This window comes from Glycine soja, chromosome 8 (genome assembly GCF_004193775.1).
Source record: "Glycine soja cultivar W05 chromosome 8, ASM419377v2, whole genome shotgun sequence".
Lineage (NCBI taxonomy): Eukaryota > Viridiplantae > Streptophyta > Magnoliopsida > Fabales > Fabaceae > Glycine > Glycine soja.
Window position 1 is genome coordinate 575284 of NC_041009.1, and position 20195 is coordinate 595478.

Consider the following 20195-nt stretch of genomic DNA (forward strand, 5'->3'; position numbering starts at 1 on the left):
TTGAAAAATTTTTATTTTTTAAAAAACATAATTCAGTCAAATAAGTTTAAAAAAAATAAGTACCTCGCGTATAAAAGTAAAACAACAAAATAAAAAATAAAAAAGTATAAATAACTAAAATTCTAGAAAATTAATTTAAAAAATATGAAAATAATCAACAATAATTTCAGAATTTAAAAAATTAAAAATACTAAATGCTAATGGAAGCCACATACATCAAAAAATAAAATAAGAAATGTCATTACTCTCAGGTAAAGCTTATATTTTATTAAGTATTAAAAAAATAAATATATTAAACATGTTCAAAATAAAATGAGAAATAGAGTTATTCTTTGTACGAGGGTGGATTATATTGGGGATGACCCACCATAAAACCCCCAAAACATGAGAAGAAAAGGAAATTCCAACTATATGGCACTGAGGAACTCATCTTGACCCGTTAATTAACATTAACATTTAGTACAAAGCATTAGTTCTCAGCCCTTGAGCCATTTTTTCCCTATATCGAAAATGGAAGGGGCGTGGAAATTGCACAATATCAATGAATAGAACATTTTTTTAATGTACAGTCTTTACATGACTAGGAATTCGGTAGGATATTTCTGCTCCGCATGTAACTTAAAAATTGAGTAGGTAATTCAGCTAAAAGTGCTTGAACTACTGAAATTTCTCCACCTGCAATAGGAAGAAGTTTACGGGAGATTTTTCAGTTAGAAGTCATTTGACAAAGTTATAATTTGCAAACTAATACCTACTTTGAACGTCACGGAATGGAACAAACTGGACTATATCACGTGAAGCAACGCGACCAGATGAACTTTCAAGCCTCTCTCCTTTGTCAGCATCCAAAATCTGTGACATTGAACAACAAAACTACATAAAGCTCTACGATGGTACACCGGACACAGCTCAATGCTTACATGCCAAAAATTCATGATTTTGTGTGTAAAGAGCAACACGTTAGACTAAATACCTCCATTTCTTTGAAATCAGCTCCTCCTACGCCAACAATAAGGATTGATAATGGTAGATCAGATGCTTTAACGAGAGCATCTTTTGTTTCTTGGAGATCAGTCACTACTCCATCCTAGAAGGATGTCAAATAAGTTTCAGCACCAGCAGTGGAAAAGACAAGGTGATGCAAAATCTTAAAATGTTCTCAGGAGTCAGGATGGATGATTTTCTTATGTGTGGAACGCCAATGTAATGGTATGCCTCAGCTATGCATAACATTAATGAAACAAGCTAACCTATGCTAAAAAAATATAAAAGAGGAACTAGAGAAGCACTAGTCACATTAGGTAGGTACACTGAATGATGATTTTACAAAATAGGATTCAAATGAAATGGGTTACAATGGAATTAATGTTCCCAATCCAATGTTGAAGCTTTCAAAATATGAAGTACCTCATGAACTTAGTCCACTTTAAATCACAAGTAAATGCACCTTTTCTCAGTTTACACACTTTATCACTTCAATGAATGAAATCGCCATTCCACCAACTAAAATTATAACTAATACACTTTCACATATAAGAAGGCAATAGTATTGAAACTCTTACTGTGATGATTAACAAAACAAAGTACTTTCTTCCACCATTTGCTACAGATTGGCTGGCAATCAGTGCAGCATTGCTTATGACAGGTCCAAAAAGAGTTGGTCCTGCAAGAGAAACATTAAGCAGGGCACTCGTGTATGCCATCATAATTCCTTGGATGCCTTCCACCTGCAAAAAGACAAACTTATTAAAGAACTATCTAAATATGACAACAAAAGCAAGATTTAACATTTTTACCTCACAGCAATGGCTGCTTCCATTCAGGTTGAAACAATGGGAGACAGGAGCATCAATTGGTCGTGCTCCAAATCCCCATGTAGGAAATCGCTTGTCTGAATCATAATACTGTAACACCTCCCCAACCTCTAAAACTGCCTAGAAAAAACATTCATACAACATGGATCAGTAAACAAATAAAGTTGTGAAATGTAAACCAAGAATCATTTCTCACCCTCTGGTATGCATTCGGCCGTCCTGAAGGATCAATATAATGCAAAGAATCTGGAAGGCGTGGATTTCCATTTGAAGCTGGTAAACAGGAGGTTAGTCCATAAGAATACATATCATCTTCATAATCCCATACATAACCAGCATGTTAGATACTTAGATGTAAGTGTAAAATATAACCAAGATTTTAAAATCAGATCATTGAACCGGTGAAGATAGTGGTTCAAGGTTCAATGATCTAACCATTGTTGAATAGGTAATAATTAAATAATATTTAATTTTAATATAATATATTAACCAATATTAAACATAAAATAATACAATATTCATGAATTCATAATATTAAAAAAGGAAAGCAAAACAAAGAAAACATTGAAAAACACTCCACTTATGGATAAATTCAGGTGGCTAGACTGAAATCCGACACTAGATATATAGGAGATTCAACCAAACTTTGACTAAACGGAACCTGAACTCGTAAAATCCAAATCTGAGATAGGAATAGAATAAGCAATTTTCAACTGAAAATAACATATCCCAAAACCCAAACAACTAAAAACAAATTCCCATGTTAGAAATACAATAAGCAAAAATAATTATCATTTCACTCTCCATAACCTGATTATTTTATGCACATATTATACAGAAAAGTGCTGAAGACATCTGTTGCAATCCAGAAAATAATTTATTAGGCACAATTGAAGATCTATGATATACCTGTAAAATCAATGGCCACCATGAAGTTCAATTCAAATCCCCCAGCCAAGTAATCCAGGAAACTATATTGGATACTCTCAGAAAATTTGTCCACAAATAACTGGCTTTTTAACACCTGTGTTGTAGTTAAACATCCAATTAAGAAAATATAAAGGAAATTATAATTGAAATCAACTTATTTTAATATAATAAAACCTTGTTATGAGAATTATGACCCGCAGGAGCAGACGAAATAAAATTTTCTCCTTGGCCACCTGAATAAAGCTTCTCCAGCTCCACCAAAGATTTCTGCACTTTTCTGATAAAACAAGAATAAACAACCCTAATATGCATTTCATCCTAGAAATAGATTTAAGGGACAATAGGACAACAGCTGAAAAAAGTAACAGTTGATTACCCCATCAAATCATGTTTGCCATTGCTATTGAAGTTATAGCACTCTATAATCAAAGGACTTTCCTGTATAAAATAAAAATGAAAATGAGGTAGCTTCCACTATGTCAGCATGTCTATACCAGACTTCAAAAAAGCAACCCAAAAGAGAAGTTAAAGCAATGTTACGATATATGGGCAAACTTCCTGATGGTAACAATAAATGCACAATGACCCTTGCTGCAACGGTAAGGTTGCTGCACTCTGTCTATTACATGCATTGGACCACCTTTATGATAACAATATATGCACGCTTCCAGTGAACTATAGTCAGTATACTAATACCACTATACCAGCAGCATACCTTCATCACAAGTTAACATTAAACACCAATACTATCGATACTAGGCACTGAAATGAAGTGTAAAGCTAATTATTAAGATATAAAGCCCTTCATGGGCCTCTATCCAATAGCTTAAGCTTTTAGGAGAGTTAGTCATTGACATGGTATCAAAGCCTTTATGATTAACTGGTCAAGAATTCAATCCTTGGCACCCCATTCTTCTACATAAAAGTTGAATAACACATGGTAAAAGTAGAACTAAGCATTGTCCTGTTGGGGTCGAATTGCAAGGTATGGGACTTGAGTCCCACATTGTAAGTATGGGATTCTAGTGTGGGGTTTATAAGTCCTTGGGCTCTTCAACTACAATAGCTATCTTTTGTGATGTGATTCTCCTAATGTTTTTATCAATTGGTATCAGATCCTTCCGCCATGTCTATCGGCTACAAACATCTGACGTGAGTGGTATGCTGACATTGCAGTGTTCACTCGGCACTAATTAAAGGGCTAGTTCACAGCAAGCCAGCATGGGCGTCAGGGCTGTGGAGTGTGGTGGAAGTTTAGAGTCCAATTGCAAGGTATGGGACTTGAGACCCACATTGGAATTATGGGATTCTAGTGTGGGGTTTATAAGGCATTGGGCTCTCCAACTACAATAGCTAGCTTTTGTGGTTTGGTTCTCTCAAGGTTCTTGTCATGTCCACACTTCAAGCTGAATGAGTTCTTGCATGAAAGGCAGGGGTGTCTTAGATATAAGTCACACATGAGCCTCTCCTAACAACTTAACCTTTATAGTAATTGATTATTGAGTCATTGACAACGACAATAGAATATTTCTGAATGTATAATTTTATTTTGATGAAAAAAATGCAATGCCACTTGAGCCAATGAACTTTCATTTGAGGAAATATTTGAAAACAAAAAGAACATATGGTTCTCTTTCTCTACTTCAATAGGAAATCAAAACTAGAAATGTCTATATAAGACATATGGCAGCTAGGTCAAATAGCATTGTTACAATATAAGTATTATTGTTGTTTTAACAATCTTGTTACATTAGGAATATTGTTGGGTTGTACAAGTTAATGAAGTTATATTAAACTTGGGCATAACCTAAAATATTAGTATAAATAGTAGTATTAGGTCAGTGTTTTTCATAATAACAACAATGTTACTTAGAGTTCCATTAGTAAACTAACCTATGTTGTATCTTCTCTTTTCCATCTAATCCTTAAATTTCAACATGGTATTCTGACACCTGCCCATGGTTGCATCCACCATGAAGTTTTCAAACAATGGAACTGTTAGGATCCAATTGGAATACGGACTTGAGTCTAGCATTGGAAGTATGTGATTCTAGTATGGGTTTAAAGGCCTTGGGTTCTCCAACTATGACGGCAAGCTTTTGTGGTGTGGTTCTCCCAAGGTTCTTATTTGGAACTCCTCAATTGTAGCTTAGATTGTCATTTTCCTAATTGGTTTTTCAGCTTCCTCCCCATGTCCTTATGATAGTCAAATATGTTCTATCCTGTGGAGTTTTCCCACTCCATTGATTCTGCCTTGTCTTAGGGAATCAGAATACCCTAGATTGTACTAGATAGAGTGATGGACTATACTTGACCTAAAATATTAGAATGAATAGGAATATTGAGTGTTTTTAATCACATTTGTTTACAGTCCAATTAGTATTTAGTAAATGATTCTCCTTTTTTCTCTTTTCCATATACTCTCTAAATTTCAAGAAACAAAACATCACTGTATGTTAGTTTTATACCTTGCTTCCTACTTGTTGAATATTCAAGAACACTGGCTTCCATATTGGGTTGTGATCATTCTTTATAACTTCTGTTTTACAAATTGGAATATGGCTACCACCTTCCACAACTTTTGATAGCAATAAAAAGGGATCCTGAAGGACAAACAAAAGCGCGTCTTATGTAATAATTAATGTTCCTCGTAATGGCTAACAAAAGACAAAAACAAAAGGCAAAAAAAAATATACATACACTTCTTGAGAAGAGATCCCTATATTCCAAATCTGAACACCTGAGAATCATCTCTATTGTAGTCTTTGAACTAACACATTCTTCAGCATGCACCAAGAGCTTTCCACAGTTTTGGGACTGGGTAGATCTGATAGAATCTTCTCTTCTGTGTAAATCTAATGTCATTGATCGGTCAAACTTTGTAATTATCTGCAGGGGCCAAATTTGTTACTGTTGGTGGGTACATTTGTTGGGATGCAATTTTATTTTCAGAAGTGGATAGGACAGCATAATTTGAGTATATATTTATTGGATTCAAAAACTTCCAATATGCTTGGTACTTACCCAATTAACTACTGGGAAAAACAGTAGTAGTGCGAGATAGAGATTAGTTGTAAAAAATATAGCTTCAATGAGTGTGTAATGAAATTTCTTTTAGTTGTCAGAAATCAGTCAACAAAGAGCTGAACAGTCTCTACTTTACCTCAGATAGTGCACAGGTTGCCTCACCTAGATATTGCTGCTCTTCTAGCTTAAGCATCTGCATAAGTCACCCTAATTGTTATAATGTGGACTTCTATAATCATGCTCTATCAACATGCTATCATATCTAATGAACAAGCAAGGAAAAAGGTCCAGATAGCAAATTAATATGTTTTCAGGGAAAGAACTTGAAAATTATTTTTGCACAACCTTATGAGGAAATTGTGCAGAATCTTAACCATTAGGGAAAAAAAAAAGTGGGCTTCAGTTGTTATCCACTGGAGCACAAACCACAAAGAAGGCAGTGAGGAATCTGATTGTGTAAATAGCAGCAACCAAAAAGTCTCATCCAGTGATCCATGCTTATCAAGCATGCACAAAATTTTACCTTTCTCCTAAAATGATTCAGAACTGTTAATTTACATGTCCATACAGAAAGGGTAGCAGCACAGCATATAGCATGCGAGTTTTCCTTACTAAATAAAAGCTTGAACTAAAAAAAGTGAATGTAGGAGTCTATCTGATAAAATAAAGAAAATGTAACTGACACACCAAAACATATAATGAGGCATAAAATGAATTTTAAGTCTCAACAGTTACATGTGAAATCTCAAGCCAGATGTAGGCTATTATCTAGTTTGATGACAAAAATATAGAACCATATCTTACTAAGAAAAATAGAAGAAAAATTAAAATGTGCATAACATAATAAACACTATACCTTTACATCTATGTTGTGAAACTGAGTATCAACATCATACACACGAAACCTGTTAAGAAAGAAATTTTCCAAAATAATTCTTGGTGAAACAACAAAATGCTCTGCCTTGTTAGAAGTAAAAACATCAATATTTAAACTTACACTAAAACCTGAACAACCTCAAAATTATATATGAGAGTGTGTTTAGTAATCCATGTAGGATTTAATGAATTCAGAATTACTTCTGTCCGGCCAAGTTCTGTGAGTGCTGCATTTTTTCCTCTTGCATAAAGAACCATCATTGGATCACTCTACAGAAATGAAGAGTTACACAATAATCGTACATCTGATTGATGAGAATAATAGCTATTAAAAGCATGACATTTTATGTAAACGATGACAATCAGTAAATCCAAATGGGCAATTGACAGTGGCCTCATTGACCCATGTAGTTTGTTTGCTGAACTATATTATTAACAGGGTCTAGTTCTTTTTGTCTGGAACGAAAAGGAAGTTATTAAGATTTTCATGTTTGAGATAATCTGATTCAGACTTCATGCTTGCCACAAATCTGATTCAGAATTTTGTTTTTAATATGGATTTTCTGTGGTCCTCATGACAACAGCATTTCCCAATTACTAATTATTTTTTAACAAAAGGCGTATTCCAAATCTCATTCACGGAGGACATCTATACAAGTGAATGCGGTCCATCAACATTTTTCCACTCTTTTCGTTAAGATGTTTAACCTCTTTCAAAAAGTAAATACTGATGACAGTGCGATACAATACAACTAAAACACATGACATGACCCTTTCGGACTTCACAACATCCATCTCAGCATTGGAGATTTCCTATTTTGTGACAAAAAAAAAAAAAACTCTCTGCTAGAGATGGCAAATCACAAATGCATGATCCCATGAGGCAAGACCTATACGCTACTCCCCTGATTTCTAGATGTGAAATTCAACTAATTATTATTCGTTGCTGAAGTACTAGTACTTCAGAATTTTCCTATTATCAATTTTTCCTGCACGTGCATAACGCGACTGGCATCAAATAAGTGGTTCAAACAAGAATTAATTAAGCCGATATGCAACTGTGATTAACAGAAGTGAAGTGAGTATTCAAAATCAAACATAAATAAATAGCTATAGAAGAAAAACTACCGAAACAGAGAAAGAAATTGAACAAGGTAAATTAAAAAAGAAAACAACTATCTCCTCTCTCAAATCATCACAATTGAGCATTGGATTTTGAGAGATTCATGCAACGGTTAAAACGACAAACCTTGGAGAGCACATCCCGATCACGCAAGCCAGAAGCAGAAAACGACAGCTGCGAGAGAAAAGCGAACACCGTTAAAAGCTAGTAAAAGTAGGTAGCGAATTGAAGGGGTAGCTGAGTGAAACGACTTGGGAATCAGGAAGAGAGAGCGTAATGAACCTCGATCTGAGAGAAGAGGCCGTTGTAGCCGCGAGACCTGAGGAAGCGATCGACGGCGTCGTTGGGAGCGTTGGCCGGATTGAGGTGGCCGGCGGCGGTGCCGCCGATGGCAGATTGGCCGCCAGCGACGTCGGAGCAGCAGTTGCCCATAGACTGACTGACTGGGTGAAGTAAACGGGTAGTAGGTGTGACCTGACCTCAAAGACTCCAAAGTCGGAAATTGATTTGAATATCGAGAAAAGAAAACCAGACCCGGAATATCCTATTATTTATCTTCTTTCTACATTCCCATACCCAAATCATCTCTTCTTTTCCTTTTTAAAATTCACTAATATTTCAATTTCCCACAAAATTTATATATAATATTATAAATATTTGTGTATTATATTTCAATTAAAATTAAAAATTTATATTAATCATCTTTGTAATGAAAATTAACACTAGAGATTCCTCTTAAAAAAAGATTAAAAGTTGACGCTTTATTGAGATAATTTTTCTTCTTTTTTAGAAAATTGTACAAAAGCACTCATGTCACTTACAGAAAAACTTTTCTTTGCAGCCAAACATAATAATACTACATACAATAGTGTGAAGTATATTTTAATTTTCAACTTCCAGTGTTTAGCTAGTATTTTAGTTTCCAGGTATCTTATTTATTATTTTTATCAAACCCATACTAAATGTACAAAAATGAGATTAAATTTATAGAAATATTAATTTCAATTGCTTGTAAAGATTTTTGGATTTTCGCTAGGTGAGTTATGTTCTTTTAGGCCGTGTTTATATTTTTTTATTATATAAAAAAAGGTGAAATAAAATATAATGCTTGTGCCGTTTAAACTTTACATGATTGACGAAGAAAGAAAAGTAAAGGCTGTAAAGGAATTTTATTGAAAAGAATGTGAAGGAAAATGATTAAAAACAGATTGACAAAGTAAAAAAAGAGGCATGGTTGGAAACAACTTCTACCTCTTATTCTAAAATGCACCTCTTCAACATGTTTAGAACTCTTTCTATTTTCTTCCTCAAATTATTTCTTAACTTTTACATTACATTTTTTTTCACTTGCTTTTCTCTTTTGTAAAAAAACAAAAACAAAAACTTTGGGGGAAAAAATGACACTTCGGTTTAAGGGATTTTGAACCAAGACGTGAGATCTGTTTTATTCCGCTTGGTTCACATTTAATTAATAAGCATCTTTAAATCAGTCAAAAGTCAAAACTACTTTTTTTTTTTTTTAACAAGCAAAACATTTCATTACCTTAAAAAAAGCATCAGATTCTACCTTACCCAAGAAGCAAACTAAAAACAGCAAAATTAAGCTTAAGGCTAGCTACACACTTTCCAATATCACAAGAATGAGCTTCCTGAATCACTGAATGGTGACCCCCCTCGTCTCATATTCACATCATCATAAGCAGGGTATATCATATTATCAAGCATTACTGTTTATAAGCATTGGTGTTTATAAAGATTCATTAAATATAACGTGGAACTCAACAAAATTATAATGTCAATAATAAATTTCAACAAATATGTATGTTAAAAGATTTTTTGTTCTGACTAAAATATGTTAAAAGATACCACTGTATTGTTAGCATTTATCGTTCTCACACTCCATTCTACAATGATACTTACTAATTAAATTCAAATCGCAATAACAACTTTTAACTAATCAAATAACATCTTCTAACTGTACCCAAAAAAAATAACATCTTTTTTTTTACAGAAAAATAGCATCTTCTAAATTAGCTGATATCCAGGTTCGCATATCAACCTAGGCACCGATGATAGAGTTACAATCCTCTACTATATACGAAACTTACCTTAAGTGATAAATTTAGAATAGTTAATGCCAACATCGATTTAGAAAAAACTACAACAAAATTCTAAATCAAATGAAACCATAATCCGAGGCCACTATAATGCCTAATAATGACGTCGTCTCCACGTTTTTTTCAAATGATGTTCTTACAATATATTAGTAAGCACGACTTCTCTGTAGCCGTTTTCCAAAAAAGGACCATTTAATATTCTTTAAAAATTCCTAGTTTGATTTTGACCCTTTTTTATTATATGGAAAATTAAATTAAACTCTAAAATTAATTGAGTTAGAGACATTTTTTTAGCGACAAATATTAGTTTTATTAAAGATGTCAATTGGAAAATTTTGAACTCGTCAATTCTTTTCTTCCCTTATCCCTTCATCTTTATTTAACCAATTGGATATATATATATATATATATATATATATATATATATATATATATATATATATATATATATATATATATATATTCTTAGAAACATTATAATTGAGTAATTGACTCATTCTTATAAGAATTAATTTGTGTTCGATTTATCTTTAAAATATAAAATATATTAGACAAGATTTTTTAATTAGTTTTTAATTTTTATTTTACTAATTGAAAAGTCCACTTTGATTGTTCGATAAATAAGTTTTGAATACTAGTTTTTTTTAGTAGTTTCTAACATTTTTTATAATGTTAATTTTTACCTTTTAACTTTTTATATTTTATTTGACTTTAATCTTCTTGCTATTTTTTTAAATAAATCATGACATTATTATTTTTTTATTTTTCAGTTATTTCAATAATTATTTTTATCAAATAATTCTAATTTAATAAGATAATTTTTAATTTTCAACTAACTTTTTAGCTTGACCGATTATATATAGTCTTAAGTTACATTGTGTATGGGTATATGGAATCATGCATGGACAGCGGCACTAGTACTTGGTCCATATGAAATAATAGGAATGAGGTGATTTTCAAAGATGCACAACCAGACATAGGGAGGGTCATGGACAACATTAAGTATTTTTCTTGGGCATGGCTGAGAGCTAAAAATGAGAGCTTTTAAACCATGCATTTTTTTATTGATTGGACGAATGCAGCCAAAGCTCTTTCTACTATCTATCAAATTGAACCAGATTCTTTTCTTCTGTTAGAAATGTGTCGTTAACCTTGTTACTTTTCTGTTGATCTTTGTTTCTTTCTTATCGATCGGGTTCTTGATGCTTGTGGGGAATTATCTAATTGTCTTGTAAAGATTCACGATTTGGAATTTGAGTTGGTGGGAGGATTACATACGATCGGTGGCGAGCCTTATGTTATGTATTTATTTTGATACTCTGACCCCACACATTAAATAAAAAATTTAATTATATCTTGAATTATATTATTCAATCTTTTTATTCTTATATGATATTGGACTTCATCTTAGATTTATATACTCCAATAATACCACCGATATTTCATTATTATTTATAATTTTTGGATGATAAAAAAAGCTTGTGTTTGGTTATGCATTCATGAGTTGCATGCATACGTGCTAATTTGATGAAGCAAAAATTAGAAGCTACATACAGTTGCTTTTCTGTTATATTGTGTTTGGTTCAACGAACGATTGTTAACAAAAATTCACGTCAAATTTGAAGCAATGTGTTGTAATTTCCACTTAAAATTCTTAGTGTTTGTTTGATTTCACATAATGAATGATCGGGCAAACATTCTATTAATCGGATCAGAGTGTGACATGACGTTATTTTGATTTTACTCGAAGGTAATATCAAGCATGCAATTATATAATATATAATATTGGAACCTTAGAAAATTGCTCCTTTCACATTTTTTTATTCATAGCATGTTTGACAGATTTTCAACAACCAACCAAATCTAACATCCTTTGAACATATTATTTGCTACTAAAAGTAGATGTAATCATTTTTTCATATAGTAGCTACTAGCTAGTCGATGTCTAGAGCGGACATATATATATTAGTCTTTTAATTTTTGTAAAATATTTTTTAGATATGCTTGTATAAAAAAATAAAGTTAAATAAGAAATATAACTATGTACGATTTTAAATATAATATTCAGACTTTGATAATATCAACTCATATCTAAAATGTTAGTAAAAATAAATCATACTCAAAATGTGTGCCAACATATGATATATGCACCCAACCCAACAGGCTTTTTTCCTCTTTCATCCCACACAAATGTGAAATGTCGCAGTTTTTTTTTTAATATATGAAATGTCCCAGTTAATGTACTGGCAATTTAGAACCAATTAATTCTTAATTATAACGGTTTTCCTTTTTTTTTTCTTTGATGTTTATACTCGTTTAATTTTCCTTTTCATATATTCTTCAAATGGTTTTGGATTTTAATTAATGGTACAAATATTCATATTCATTGATGTTGATGATGATATTTATTTTCGTGAATGGTTTTCATTGATGATGATATGATACACGATCTGGTACAAAACAACATCTCTGGATTATGGATCATAAACTTCGCAGCTTGTAGTATTTTTGCTCTCTTTTTTTATATATGTAAAACTGCAGGGAATCGACATCCGATGAAGTACTTGATTGGCCTACATATCTATATGGTATAGCAAAATAATTAATGTGAACAAAAGAACTTGCTTCGACTTGGGATTTGAAACATTCTTTTACTACTTACATGCACAATGGTTTTTTTTATACATTTTAAAATTATTTCCACACCTTTTTGTACCTTTTGTTAATCTTCTTTCTCTTGTGTTAGAATCTATAGTACCTACATTTCTTCTTCCTTTTTTAGGTTTTGAATAAGAGTTTATGGTCTCAAACTTTTTTCATCTCGTGTATGGTGTGTTTGATAGAGGGGATAGAAATAAAAAAAATAAAATAAAATTTTTAAATCAAAGTTGAATGTAAAAATAAAAGTCTTTGTGTATTATTTTACTGTTTATTTTTTTCTTTCTCCAAACAAACACACCCTTAATTAGGGAAGATGTAGGTTGAAGCATCTTTTCCTATGTAGCATTAGCAAAAAGATAGAACAAGCAGACAAGTGAGGAGGAGAAAATAGGGCATGCATGTCTGTGGCGAAGGAGCATGCATAGGGTGCAATTCTTGACGTGCCTTCTTAAAGTAGAACAGCACGCATGACCGTCTTTCCATGTTCATGAACGTCTTTGATCACTGCACCCCACGTCCCCCCTCACCAACTACCATTTCCTCACACGGTCCCACCCTTAACCACTTTATATATTAGTTTATTAAAGTTTTTAAATATTCAATTATTAGTTCCTATAATTCTTACATTTTTTAAATAATTAAAATTTAATTTTTTTCTCATACTCGTCACTATCCAATTTCTAGATCTTCCATGATTCTTCAAAACTTGAAAATTCATAACCTTTTCCTTCATTTGATTAATCTTATAATTATTTGAAAAAAAATCTCTTAAGTTGTAAGGTATTCATTGTAAGGTATAAATGCTTACAATTTTATTCAAAATAAACAGAAATTAAATAAAAACATTTTAAGGATGATATTATTAAAAACCAAATGTGTACTAAAATACCTATATTTTTATCATTAAACACGTGAGTCAATTGAAGCAGGATTGGTTTTATAGAGGTGCTATTTAGTACGAAATATAGCGATATGAATTTTTACGAATTTATTACTAACCAATCAAAGTGGGATGAATAACAATTCAGGCAAGAGAGGGAGTATTAGCTGAATTCAATAAACTTATCGTATTTAAAATTTGTGTGAATTCGTACATGCAAATCTTTCGTACTAATTATCACTTTCTTTCATTTTAGTGCTTCCAATTATCCCATTCGAGAACATTAAACTTTGTTGCTCATAATAAATGATACATTTGGTTTATACAAAAAAAAAAAAAATTAATCGGTCCATGCATAATACATTAAACTTTTCCTAACTCTTAAATTATTCAGATTTGATCCATACATCATACACTGTGTTTATCAGTTTTTAATTGTAATCGTATTTAAAATTCGTGTGAATTCGTATATGCATATCTTTCATACCAATTATCATTTTCCTTCGTTTTAATGCTCCCAATTATCCCAACTCAAGCACATTAAACTTTGTCGCTCATAATAAAGGATACATTTGATTTATACCCAAAAAAAAATTATATTTTAATTGGTCCATGCATAATACATTAAACTTTTTCTAACCCTTATATTATTCAGATTTGATCATCCTACACTGTGCTTGTCAGTTTTTAATTATAATAAAGAAACCGGAATCTTCGGAGTTCTTTAAAAAAATGTTGCAAATTTGCAAAAATGCGTGTCGACAAATACAATGAAAATACATGTTGGCATGTGGCCGCATTATAGTGAATGATTAGTATACCAAAATGCCACCTAGTCAACATGCAAAAATGATCATTGAGTAACTGTGGTCAACCACTAGAGGACGGGATGCATGCATGAAAGTGACAAGCACATAGACAAACCAAGTGTTTTACTGAGACCTCGATTCTCAAAACTCGTTTTCAAACATCCAACATACATGTATATACAATTGTACTTGCAACATCACAAGTAACTTTCATATTATATATACGAGTTACTTGCACTTAAACGCATGCACAGTAATATAGCATTAGGTGCCTGTTTATTTATGAAGTAAACGTCCATTTACTGTCGATATATCGACAGTAAATAATATATATCCCTCACACTGTACATGAGAGTAGTTGCATAACTAATTCTTTTTGTTAGTCATTAAAATCATAAATTCATGTGTGATTTAGAAAATGTCTGTAAACCACCATAACTTCTGATCATTCCTTTTCCAACCATATATGTTCTCTTGAGCACTCAAAGAAAGAAATATTGACATGTTCTACACAACCTTGTGTAACCAAATGTTGAGATCAGCTGATTGACATTCGTTTTGCTTTCTTGCTTCCATCCAAAGGCATGAAGTTCTGTCCGTTTTTATCTAATATCAAATAATCGAAGCTGCCTCTCATGGGTGCTGCAATGCAACAAATGAAAGAAAAAGAATAACAGTTAATGTCTCCTATAATAAACTTACATACAAGAAAAAGATAACAGTCAAAACCAAACTCGTAATTATACTCTGTCATGCCACCCATTACCCAAGTATATGACATGGGTTGTCAAATTGAACTATGACAATTTTTTTCATCTGAAGTCCATAGTCCAATAAGTTAAGAAGAAAGCATAAGGAAGGCCGGAATGTCACTTAGACAATTTTTTTCATCTGAAGTCCATAGTCCAATAAGCAACCAACATAAGTTACATTCAGTCTCTAGGAGCTGATCACGGCAAACCACAGTAGCATTTGTCACCATTATGGTGTTATAAATCATAAGCATGACAATATTTCATCATCCGTCACAAAAATTGCAGTTCGGCTTATTAAAATATCAATGGCAAAAACTCATAGCATGGTAGTCGTGGAAATTTACAGGTTCGGAAACTCAAAAGTCAAAACTAAATCCTTCTTGTTCAAATCTCATAACAATAATTCATCATCCACAGTACATATACAAATAAGAATAGTTATATGAAACTAAATAAACAAATGGTAATAATGCAAGAAATTCATCTGGTTTTTTAACTTTTAGATCAAATCTCATTTTTCCTTTTTCAAACAGCATACACAAATTCCCTTAAAAAACATTCTAGACAAAAAAAATGAGGCATGTTAAAAAGTCTGGTATAGATTTGACACCTCTGAAGTGAGGTATCTCAACAGTGAATGAGAAAAACCCACCGAGTAGTTTTTAACAGGCTCATGATTTTTTATGCATGTACATGTAAAATATCAGCCATTGATTCTTTTAACATTCATTGAGATTCCTTACTTTACTTCTTCCACTAAAGTGAGAGGAGTCATCTCCGGATGAAATATAATAATATAGCAAAGCATGTGAAAAGATGGAGAATCCCAGTTAATAAAATGAATTCAGTGACAAACTGAATTCCAAAGGCGGATGAAATTTACCCCGTTTGGACCATGAATAAATTGAAGTCACACGGATTTGGAAGCACACTCAAACATTTACTATCAACTTGATGCTTGAACTCTTGTTTTCCTGCATGAACATCATACCCCAAAATCTTCTTGTCTTTACCGGCGGACAACACAATTTGCTTCTGCTGCATACCAGCCACTCCCATGACGGCAGAAGAATGATCATAATTATGCAATAGTTGGGGCTTCCATTTGTTCTCACTATTCTCATTCCACATTATGACAGCATGGTCAGTTCCACCAGTTACAAAACTGGTATTTTCCCAGGGCAGAAAAACAATGCTATTTATAACACCCTTAACATGAGGCTTGTCCTCTAAGAAATTAACACGTTCTCTCTGTCAATTACAAGCATATTTTACATAGTATCAATCAACTATAAAAGGGAACCAAAATCTAAACTGTTATTTGCACTCCAGCATATTTGACACAAGAGTCATATCTTACCTCTCCCCCTTTTACCTTACTAAAATCTGTTACTGATATCTGAGAGTCTTGGCTATCAGCATTATATACTGAAAATACACTGTTCACATCTGGGTGCCAGGCTACATCTTCTGGCCATCTCCTCTGCTTTTGGGATGCACAATCAGTAGTTCTAAGCAGAGAAGCTCCTGATCTACAAATTAAGGTAAGGAGAAATAAAATGTGAAATATATAATATTGGATAAGAATATTTAAAATATTTTGATGTTCCAAAGTTATAACGTTTTCTACCACAACACTTAATATACAATACCACCGAGGGACAATGTCAGCCTGTGATCCTTTGTGGAATGAGCAAAACTTCAATAAATCAAGGAACTGAAGTCCAAGTTACATGAAATAACAGTGCACGCCATAGCTTAAACTAGCAAGCATAAATTAAGAAACTTGAAGGGTCTCACAAATTTTACTAAAGCAAAAGTGATGGAGAAAAAATCCCAAACAAAGTCTCCAGTACACAATCTGTACCCATCTTATTTCTGTCAAAAAGATGCAGTGACCTGACAACCACGAAATCATTCATAAAATTCACTGCCGCCTACTATTCACTACATCAAGAATTTTCCTGTGAAAATGCATATGTTAAAGAAGAAATAAAATAAACTCAAGTCGAGATACCATATTCTAAAGGAAAATATTCATGTAATTTTAACAAGAAACAAGAAACACAGATTCAATTACCTTACAGATCCCTTAAGCAGAACCATATTTTAACTTCATTTGTATGATCTCACAATATAAGGAGAATTTAAAAATAAAAACTTCAAAAAGATAAACTAAGACATACCCAGAACTATGAACTTCCCACAAGTTGACCACTCCGTCCAAAGCACTGCAAACATTCACAAAAAGATGCAAGCATCAGACACAAAAGCTATGTTTTTGCTTCCATTATTATATTTATATAGGCAGGTCTTTGAGGATATTAGGAGCTTTCAAAACATAAATATCGGTCAATAATGCATGAGATGCATTTGGCCAAAAGCTGAAGAGGAAAAAAGATAAGCACACGATGAATTAACTACAAAAAGGCAAATTTTCACACTAATTAAGTCAACTCTCGACAACAATTGAGTAGTGCATTTAAACATTGATTTGCAAACTATAATCCGGCCATAATCCTTTTCATAAAGAAATGATTATTATAGTACCTGGTCACAAAACGATGATCATTCACAGGGCACACAGCAATTCGCCGCACTCTTTTTTTATGCAGACTTGGCAACTGACTGCTTAATTTTTGGCAAAACACTGAGCCCGGTGAAGAACTCTTGCATATTAAAGGAAACAATTCCTCAAGTTCTTTCCTTCCTGGAAAGGAAATAAAATTAATTCTTGCCAAAGTTAGACTTAGTAATGTGTATGAGTGGCCAAATTTCCGTCCTTGATTTCAGTAGACTTTGCAGTTATGTAATGCGAAGTTTTTGAATTCACAGTAACGTGTGACTTAGACTGATGGTGGTTTTTGGAAGAAAGATCACTTTTATGATCCATCATGTTCTCTGCTCACATGTTTAGTTTCAACAACGGATGAAGTTACACTAGTTTTATGAATGGAACCGTTTTTGACTTCACGGGTACGGTGTTCGACGAGAGCCACCAATGCTTCCTCGTGTTCTTCCCTGCTAGTAGTATTGACGACGGCGTTTTGATCGTGTTCCGTTTTGAACGCCGTTTTATAGGGATGCTTACTCATAAGTGATAATTAGGAATTGCCAACTACGTCTAATTCTTGATTTTATTTTATTTTTAATTCATTGATTCTACTGTACTATATATTTTGCAATTACAGGATTAAAACGATAAATCAAAATTCTTGTTGACATTGCTAAAACTAAAATACTATTTTATAGCATATTCATGCATGTTAATCCACTAGGATTGGGCTAGTGATGAATATCTGAGTAGCTTTTAATCTTGTGTGTTAAAATGTCTTAAAATAAAATTTAAAAGTTTATAATTTATCAAAAAAATTAAATCAAATCTGAATTCTTGTTGCACATAAAAAAATATAATTGAAATTAATGATTGTGCCTCTTAATTAGTAAGAGAGCAAAGATGAGGTTGGAAGAATCTAAATCCAAATTGACTTCAAACACAATCTATTATAAATTTATTAGATATTGAAAGAAATATTGTACCCATGAAGTCAAGGAAGATAAATCTTTTTTCTCTCTTCTACCAAGGAATCAAAATACATTAGAGAGAAATCTCATTATGAAAAAAAAAATATACTCTTTATCCATTATTTGTGAAAATCATAAATTTTAAGATCCTATTAATTTTTTATAATTAAAACCTTTAAAGTTTACATTATAATGATTCATATGTTTATAAAAAAAAAAAAAAAACTTGAACTCTGGTGTTAAACTTTGGAGAAAAAAGAGAAAAAAAACTTAATTTCCACATTATTCTACTTTGGAATGAGTGTTAAAAAGACAAAAAAAAAAACTAATATAAAAAATGATATATCATAGTATATAAATATCTTTATATTACAAATATTTATTTGAGATTTTTTGTGTTTCAAATTTAATAATATGATGATGAAAAATAAAATAATTTTACATGGTTATTTAATTATATTTGAATAATTTAATGTCATTTTGAATCATTTGAGAATGAACTTTTAATTTAGTTGCAGAATTTTTTTAATTAATATTTTTAATAATTTATCGACTTTAAACATAAAGTGCAAGTATGATGAGTAGGGTATCGAGTGGATTCAAATCCTCTACCATGACATTTTTACTGCACTACATCTTAGCCATTAAACTTATTTAATTTATTTTATGCAAAATACTAAAAAAATGTGTTAAAATTAATGAATGAATGAAATGTGATGTAATGCATTTACTTAACTTTCTCCAGCAAAGAAGTCCTTCCCAAGGAATTAGAGTTGCTACTTGGATGGGTAGGATCCGATATAAATATTTGTTTTGTAGGTATGGAGACGGATAGTATAATATCCTACTCAAATCTTATTCTATTTTAATTCCTAATCTATACGCTCCATGGTATTTTAAACCTAATATAATAAAAATATTAAATAGTTAATTGATAGAGCTATATATTTAATTTAAGGTGGAAAACTAATTAATATTTGAAAAAAAATTGTAATTCCACAATTTATAAAATCATTAAAACCCAATAAAAAGTAATTTAAAAGGAAGATAAAACAGTTTTACTATTTTATATTTTATATTTTATTTCTTTTATTCACCTCTTTCAACACATGGAATTATTCCTGCAAGTACCATAATGTTATATTTTCATTTGTCGTTTGCCTTCAATGAACTGCACGCTGGTACCATACTAATAATTCCATGCTCAAAAACGGAAAAGTAAAACATCTACATATTCAAGAAACAAAATAAGATAATAATATGCAACTAGAGATAGAATTTACATTCAAAATAACATTTCATGAAAATAAACCTAAGCACTCTGTTCAAGGTTTAGTTAGGCAAAGAAAATCATCAGAAAGAAATATGGAATTATATTTGTAGGCCTAAATTGAATATTGAAGTTTTAAGTTTCGTTATCCTTAACACAATAGGACTGTCATTCTATCAACTTCAACTTTTAAATTCTAATACTGCTCTGGAACACAAAAGAACAATTAATTTCATTCACATAAAATGAAACTGAAACAAAACGCGGAACCTGAAAAATGCAATAAGAAGTCTGTGATTGACACGTGAAATGCCATTCATAATTGTCAAATTGAACATTTAATCAATTAATCGGGGAGCTGTTCTTGTCTTATTCGCTAATTCAGTAGACTCTATGTAATAATCATTG

General features: G+C 31.9%; 1 protein-coding gene and 1 pseudogene across 1 annotated transcript; both read right to left on the bottom strand.

Moving 5' to 3' along the window:
• Positions 1-412: 412 nt before the first annotated feature.
• Positions 413-8320, bottom strand: LOC114420974 (protein BONZAI 1-like). The gene is made up of 16 exons (XM_028386700.1): positions 8053-8320; positions 7897-7944; positions 6769-6917; positions 6628-6676; positions 5908-5964; positions 5445-5633; positions 5213-5347; positions 3121-3182; positions 2919-3021; positions 2724-2838; positions 2011-2087; positions 1797-1934; positions 1563-1727; positions 974-1087; positions 756-852; positions 413-675 (listed from the first exon to the last, which is right to left on the bottom strand). Exons 1-16 carry the CDS (start codon positions 8200-8202, stop codon positions 581-583), a joined length of 1743 nt encoding a protein of 580 aa, XP_028242501.1. The 5' UTR covers positions 8203-8320; the 3' UTR covers positions 413-580.
• A 6368-nt stretch (positions 8321-14688) lies between these two features.
• LOC114424714 lies at positions 14689-18087 on the bottom strand (annotated as a pseudogene).
• Positions 18088-20195: the final 2108 nt, after the last annotated feature.